The sequence below is a fragment of the Terrapene carolina genome, unplaced genomic scaffold (genome assembly GCF_002925995.2).
Source record: "Terrapene carolina triunguis isolate 2854851 unplaced genomic scaffold, T_m_triunguis-2.0 Scaffold58, whole genome shotgun sequence".
Taxonomy (NCBI): domain Eukaryota; kingdom Metazoa; phylum Chordata; order Testudines; family Emydidae; genus Terrapene; species Terrapene triunguis.
Window position 1 is genome coordinate 2,184,886 of NW_020664409.1, and position 8,026 is coordinate 2,192,911.

Here is an 8,026-nt window from a genome sequence, read left to right on the forward strand (position 1 = left end):
TTGGGAGAGAACATTTTTAACAATTAAAACAAAAATCTACAGTATGTTGCTGTTTTTAGGTTACAGATGTAAAAGTCAACAGAATATAACCAGTTTCAGAATTATTTTGGGGGGACGTCCTCTTGTTTCTTTTATTTTTACGTTATATCTTATAGGCTGTGGGTAGTTGACTCATCTTTCTGAGAGAGGTCTACATTTGGGCAAGAAACACAGGGGAGACAGGCAGGACCTCAGTTAGGAATTCAGGATATGGCCCATAGTTAACTTGTTTTGTAGAAAACTCACTTCTGCATAGAGTGAGGGTGGGGGTGGGGGGGTCTCTACTGCAACTGATCAATTAACAGGGACAACCTGAATATGAGAAGCTTGAGTCCGCACAGTTTGTGGCTTTTCTGGAAAGACTGTAGTAACAAAAAAGCATAACAACTTAACAGAAATACTTATCACACTATGTCATGAAAAGCCTCATTAGTTTTTCTTTGATAATTAGCTATAACTGTGTTAAAATTATTAGCTAAAATGAAACAAAGGGACTTTTCAAAGAGAACCAGCATGAATACTTCTAGTGAGTAAATTAAATTGAAAAAGCCTTGATTAAGCAATATACACCTAATTTCACATAAAAGTGCTGATTTCTCCCTGAAGATTAACTGTGAACTCCATTAATGTGAGGAAAGTTTGATATGAATATCAATTAAAGCACCAAAAAGTATATTCATATACTATAATAGGGAAGGTTTGAACAAAAAATCTTGCACAAACACAATGCAGCTTGCAGTTAAGGGTGTAGCTATGTCTTTATAACACCTTCAGGTGCCTAGTGCAACACGTGAAGTCACACAATGTTTGGAACCCCTGCCTTGCACAGGGCTAAGTCATGTCTATGGAATACTGATGTGGAGTCAGTTGAAGCACAAGAGGATGACAGTATTAAGTCATAATGGTGGCCTGATTCTTCATGACTGTGCACATTGTATAGTCATTTCTACCTGTGCAAAGTGGATGCAAAATACTACAGAATCAGTATTCACCACTCACACTAGTAGTTGTATTATACACCAGTTGTGCACTCATTTAACAAGTGTGTAAATAAGTACACAAGGGGCAAAACTGTGGAGAATCTGGTCCATCTGACTCCAGGAGTACTGGAGGGTAGAGGAGGAGCATGCTTAGCCACAGGACTTACTGTAGCTGGGCCAGATCTTCAGTTGTTGCCAACTGGCACAGCTCTATTGACTTCCCAGGTTTGGTCCCTGGAATTCACAACTGCATTACTCCAATTTTATGTCATCGTCGAATAAAACTGGAGGTAACAATGGTGAATCAATCCATATAGTGTACCCTTCTACCAGTGCTGCCCCGATAGGTGCTAGCTGGTACACAGAGAGGAGCACATCTTCCAGGGAGTTAGACATCCTCCTGTGGTTTCCAGTGCAGCCAGAAGTACTGGTTGTCCCTCCCTCCTGAACTCCTTACTCAGGTAAACCTACACTGCTTTCCATGGGACATTTGGCTGAGTAAGGAGTGACGAGGATCCATCATAGATCTTACATTATAACAATGCATATGATTAACATGTGTTTCTGCCATGCACTGTTCCATGCAGAAGAAAAATGCACGCAAATCCAACACATCCCTTAATATTTATACTTAGCTCATTATTTCATGGACCGCCGGAGCCACGATATTTTATTCTGGGAATTAGTATCAAGAATACATTTTAAAAGCTCTTTTGGGTTTATTACTTAATTTTTCATATTGTGGTAGCAACTAGGGAGCCCCATTGCATTAGGAGCTATATCCAAAACATAGAACCAAAAAATGATATCTGCCACAACCCAGCCCAGTCTTCCACTCTGGATGGACCCAGGTTCAGAGAATTGCTGTCACATGGTTTGGATTTTTTGCATGCTGTGTAAACATAGCCTCAGCCCCACACCCAAAGTGCAGACCCCATGTCTGAAACCCCTCTTGGCAGTGGGACCCTGCAATCTGGCTACCTAGACCCTAAAACCTGTGCCCCAACCCTCTTGAGCCCCCCACTTGTCTAGACATGATCTCCCCCAGAATTCACCTAGCTGTATGAGCTCTGGTTTCTCCAATTACCCTGCAGGGGTCATGTGGTAGTGAAGCAAGGAGGCACGGGCTTTGCAAAAGAAGTTGTTGTTTTTTGTTGTTTTTTAAAGTAAAGTACAAGAGTTACAAATCTATGGAAAACAACAAACTCCTGAATGCCCCCTGAATCTGATGTGTCTTCCGGTTCTGATGATGAAATAGCACTTCTTGCTGGGAGAGCCACACCTTTTAAAACAGTCTGTCCCTCTTTGGTCAGGAGAATAACAGTTCCCCCACCCATGTGTTTAGTTGGGGGGCAGAGGGGGGGGAGAATTCCAGCCCATCCTACACACACACACACACACACACACACACACGTTTTCTGTGAAGAAATAACCCATTCAGAGGGAGAGGCCCTGCTGGTAGAAACCCCATTGTTCAAGCAGGTAAAGAGTCTTTCAGTACTTATGGCTCCTTGGTTATTCTGTCACACCTTTCCAGTGCTTGCTACATGGGAGGTTCCCGCTACCAAATGAATGTTTTAATTTACAATGACTGTTACACAAGTACAAATAGAATTCATAACTGACAGACATATGCCCCCAAACTCCCAGTCACAACAAACCAAACTAACTCTCTCCATTTGCTGCTTCTGGCACCTGGGGGCAGCCACACTACTGAGGATTCCCTACAAGGAATATAACCAGACAAGGCACAGTAAGTGGGGACCCACACAGGGAGGGAGGAAGGGAGAGGAGGTACCTATGTTAGGATCCATGATTTCACAGGAATATAAAGAAATCCTTTAATTTGTTATTTTTATTTAGAAAAAAAAAAAAAGTCAGATCAAGAGGAATTAGCTGAGATTAGGGAGTAAGGCCCAGAATCTCAAAGGGATTTAGGCATCTAACTCCCGTTGATTCCAGTTGGAGTTAGACACCGAAATACCTTTGAGAACCTGGGCCTAAGCCTATAAAACACAACGTAAAAATAAAAGAAACAAGAGGACCTCCCCCAAAAATAATTCTGAAACTGGTTATATTCTGTTGACTTTTACATCTGTAACCTAAAAACAGCAACATGCTGTAGATTTTTGTTTTAATTGTTAAAAATGTTCTTTCCCAATTTAAGACCTTCTATTCCAAGTTTGAGCCTGGAGCAAATTTTTACAGTGGAATTGTAAACCCATGAAAATGGAGGTTTATAATGGAAACACTGGCACAACCCTAACTAATGGTGCTATGCTAATGGGTGCTGCTATAATAATAAAAATAGAGATTTTATGCCGGGCACAGTGGTGTACACCACCCAGAAAAAGAAGGGAATACAGGTGAAGAATCAGTAACACTGGGTTTCTTAAATAAAAGAAATACAGCAGGTCCTGTGTTGTAAAGAATATAAATAAATACTTGGCCAGAATAGTGCATAAATACAGAATATGAACCATTCTTTGGGAAAATGATGGGTTATTAAGGTATGGAATTTAATATCATTGTCAATCTATAAAACTTTTACAACCTAGTCTTATTTGCACAGAGATTACATCCCCAAAGCTCAGTGTCAAAGACACATGTTAATAAGCTCACAACTTTTAATTAAGCAATATGTATAAGTAGATTCCCATTAAGCTGTGATTTGTGGGCTAGTTCATTACAGTGGGTTCCAGCCACCAGACACATATTCAATACAAATCAAGCAGCCTGCATATTATCCAGCTTAATGTGAGCCTACTTGTGATATTTTATCACCAGTTCAGATTGGTGGTTCAGAGAACTATATTTTCTCTAAGATTGGGGGCAGCAACCAGAACCTTATAATGACCCCATGTCGCTTGCTTAATGAAGCTATCCATCTGCATTGTTTTCTTGTAATTGGTAATTATTCATATAGTTAGTCATAATTCGATAATAAACTTTTTATACACAGCACAGAGTCCAGATATATTCCCTTTAATTTGAATTAGCTAATCAAATGAATAAAAAAGTAAATATGGATTTCAAAGACATGGAATAATAAAATTAAATAATAGGTTTCACCCCCAGGGGATTGGTGACAATATCTGCTAGCCCTTTGAAATGAATAAACCTAATTTGGATTCCTAAATAATCTTGAAATCCGGCCATCACTTTGTGCCATTGGCTGTTAAGTGGAACTTTTTTAGTCTCCTTAAAAACTACTGGCAGAATATGGTGCACTCAGACAAAACATTCCCATTGATGTCACTGGAAGTGAAGACCATGCAAAGACTGAAGTCCCAGTCTTGAGAGCCATATGGGAATGCTGCTGTACCTACCGTAGTTTTCAGTCCAGGATTTGGGCTTGAGCAAGGACTTTCATTCAAAGGGTCCATATCCTAAAGTCTGGGAAAAGATCTAGAAAAACCCTAACAACCACTGCTTGGAATTATAGCTTCCGTCCTAATAATGATGTATCAATCTTAACAGAAATGTCATACTTAAAAAGCATGCTTTGCTAATAGCGAACCAGTTAGTAACACTATTTTTCCTGAGGTTTTTAGCACCTTCCTACTGCATTATCCGAATATAGTAAGTGATACATTTTATAAATGGAGGGCACATCTCTCCACCAGTTTCTCTCCTCACTTATAAAAATGAACAAATTAAAACTATCATACCCCTTCATTTTAAAAAAAGGTTTTAAATCATTTAATCATTTTTATCACATTTAATCAAGTGTTTTAATCATCGTCAGCCTTCCCAATCTTCCACTCTTTTAAATGAATACTCAGACCATCAAAGCATCACCAGGAAACCAGAATTTGCCATATTGCACCAAATTATTGGTCCACCAAATTTAGTAGCTTGCTACCAGCAGTGACTTATACACGTTTTATGAAACTTAAGAGTGGGAATGGCGTTCCCTACAAGGGTATTTTTTGGGTTGGCAAAAAAAGGATTGAGCTCATGCAGAAGGAATCTTGAGCTACAAATCAAAAAAGCAAGGACTAGGGAACGATCATAATTAGCTGTGGCTTTAAATGTAATAAGAACAAATTTTTAAATCAATATGACGAGCTGCTTGTAGCCAATTAGAAGACCTATATATAGGATCATTCTTGTGTCAATTAGGCTTGTCTCATAAATAGAGCCTTAAAGCAGCATTCCATAGTTCAGGAATTGATTTTGCTGGAAGGCCAGTGAAAATTGAACTGCAGTAATCCAGACAGTAGTAACAAAGGAGGGCATCCGCGGGAACTAAACGTCCACCTTCTGCAAATGATGCATTCAAATGGGCTTCATTCACCACTTCATTACTCCATGATCATACCAATAGAATTATTTCATAGCACAGGCCTAAGACTGCAGCAACTCAAGCCTAGTACTCCTACATTGCACAGTACACAGGGCAAACTCCACCCCACCTGACATGTTTGATATGCATCACCACTGAACTCCAGCATTCCATCTTGGGCATGTGCTCAGAATACATGGTGTTCTACAAATCACAAAAGCTACATGAGCTGCCAGCAGCTGAGGAGTTAAAATCAGGCTCCTGCAGCCTGTCGAAAAAGCTTGGAGTCAAGAAAAAACACCCAGACGTTTAACTGTTGAGACGGGAACAACATTACAGCCATTAAAATCAAATGTCAAAGGAGGGATGGTGCCTATCAACTTTAGAAACCAAAAGTGATAGTGCAGCATTAGCACACAAATGGTTTGCACTATCGAATTAACTTCTAATAAGGGCCATATCAGTTTTGAATTTGCACCACAGAGTCTCTGGATGAGGAAAAAAGGATCTGTTTCATTCCCATAGCAATGAGAAAAGAAATCCAAACTATTCCAATTTTGGCCTAATTACCAAGACAAACTGAGGGGCTACTGCGGAAAGTAAGGGGCATGGCCACTCGGCTGCTTGCTCATGCAGATCCAGTGTTTACAGAAGTATTCAGAGAAGATGTATGCTGGAGTTTCAACCCCTATTTCTGCGCAGGGCTAGAACAGAAGCTGTGAAGGGCTTCAGAGCTGCCACTCACCTACATTTGCATCAGGCTTGAATTCTATCCCCAACCACAGTCCTTGTGTAGTTCCCCATCCAAAGCACATTTACTTCGGCGTCAGGTTGGATGCCGGTAAGATGTCATCCTCAGAACAGACAAAAGGAATCATGTCGAAATAACAGCAGCAAAATCTCTTCAGCAGAAGAATTTAAAATATAAAATGCACTGAGTTTTTTTTTAAACTTCTCCTGAGGTCCCTTCCAACCCTGATATTCTATGATTCTATGATTCTATATGTTCTTACTTGTCTTGCTCTCACATATATGAGCTGAAGTGAGTTAAAGGATGAAGAGGTGAATGTTACAAATACAAAAGGCATACAACAAAGGAACTTAGAATTTCAAATGGGACGACTCACGTGCTTAAAGTTAGGCACGTGTTTAACTACCTCCCTGAACAGAGGCCTAGGGGGTGGGAAATACGGACTGTTACAGCCCAGACTGAATCCCCTTGGTAGAAAGTCACCAGTCTGCTGTGTTGGAGTCAATCACTGGATCCCACATGGCCCCAAGACAACTGGGTCTGCACCGTGTACAGACACTGCTTCTAGTTTTGGCCTCGTAGGCACACTCCTGGGGTACAGACTCCTTGTTTGGAACCCCTCCTTGGGATGCTGAATTCCACAGTACAACTGCCCTAGGCCTTGAAACCAGGGCTGAACCTCCCAAGCCTCCACAGTCAGTTATGCACCCCCATCTCCAGAGCTCCACCCCCGTGGGCACTCCGGTTTATAGTTAACTCTTCAGGGACATGTGGCAGGTAAAGTAAGGAAAACAGGATTTGCAAAGGAACCTCTTAAACACAAACACACTTTACTGTTAGCACAAGAGCATTGAAGGTCTAGGCAAAAAAAACCAAACACACCTGAATGCAATCCCATTTTAGACTGATTTTACCCATCCATTTGCATCCAAGGTATATCCTTGCTCAGGCTAGGTGGAGACTTCCTCATCTCCCCTGCAGCAAGTCCTTCTTGCTGCTAGCAGTGGTTGGCCTCTTGCACACAGAAGCCCCCTGCTTAAAAAATACAGTCCTGACCATGAGTCCCCACATAAAACCTCATGCCCTAGTTATGCAGGGTTCACATGCAAAACACTTGTTGTTCCCTGGTGGGTGGGCCAGTAGATAAGAGTCATTATCAGGACAATAGTCCTTGGTAGTCATCTTGATAACACAACAATAGAGTGTTAACACAGGAAGAGTCAGGTGAGAAACTCCCACTCCTTAGGGCTTTATTATACATCACAATAAAGTTATGCATATGCTAGTCTAAACTGGCTCTCACTACAAGGCACAGAGTATGATCAGATACAAAATGGAAGCCAAAAAACAAAGTGGATCACATAAACGGGTACAGGCCTACCCAAATCCATCACATGGGCAACAGAAAAGAATGAGATTAAGCCATTAAAATTGCCACGTAGTACCTGGGACGTAGAGTGGGATGGGTTATAATAAAAACCAGATTATGGAAATTTGCAAAGTACAAATTCTGAAACAGATTGTTTCCTGAGGAAACTAAATTAGACAAGAGCTTGCAATGAGATATAGTAGCAAAAAAAAAAAAAAAAAAGGGCAGTAAAAAGAGAGAACAATGCAATGTGAGAATAGTAGCAAATGACTTCACACACAGCCCCTCCCCAGCAACCTAACAATCTTGAGGAGGGATTTGGAGGAAGAGTGGACATATAGGCAGCCAAAACTGGCATGGGACCAGGGCCGGTGCAATCCATTAGGCGACCTAGGCGGTTGCCTAGGACACTAGCATTTGGGTGGCGGCATTTCGGGTCCTTTGGCGGCGACCGCAGTGGCCGGATCTTCGGCCACCCCGGTCGTGGTCGGCATTTAGGCGGAGGGAGCTGGGGCAGGGGGGCACGGGGAGGGCCGCCTGCAGCAAGTAAAGGGGGGGCGGCACGCAGGGGAACTCCCCGCCCCAGCTCACCTCTGCTC

At 41.7% G+C, this 8,026-nt stretch overlaps 1 protein-coding gene across 1 annotated transcript in view; it reads right to left on the reverse strand.

The window, feature by feature from the left end:
* Positions 1-333: 333 nt before the first annotated feature.
* OFCC1 (orofacial cleft 1 candidate 1) overlaps positions 334-8,026 on the reverse strand; it is a gene marked incomplete at its 5' end in the record, with an annotated part of 249,367 nt that continues 241,674 nt past the window's right edge. Inside the window, one exon of the mRNA XM_026647306.1 lies at positions 334-401. Within this exon, the coding sequence (XP_026503091.1) occupies positions 334-401 (68 nt within the window). The remainder of the gene's footprint in view (positions 402-8,026) is intronic.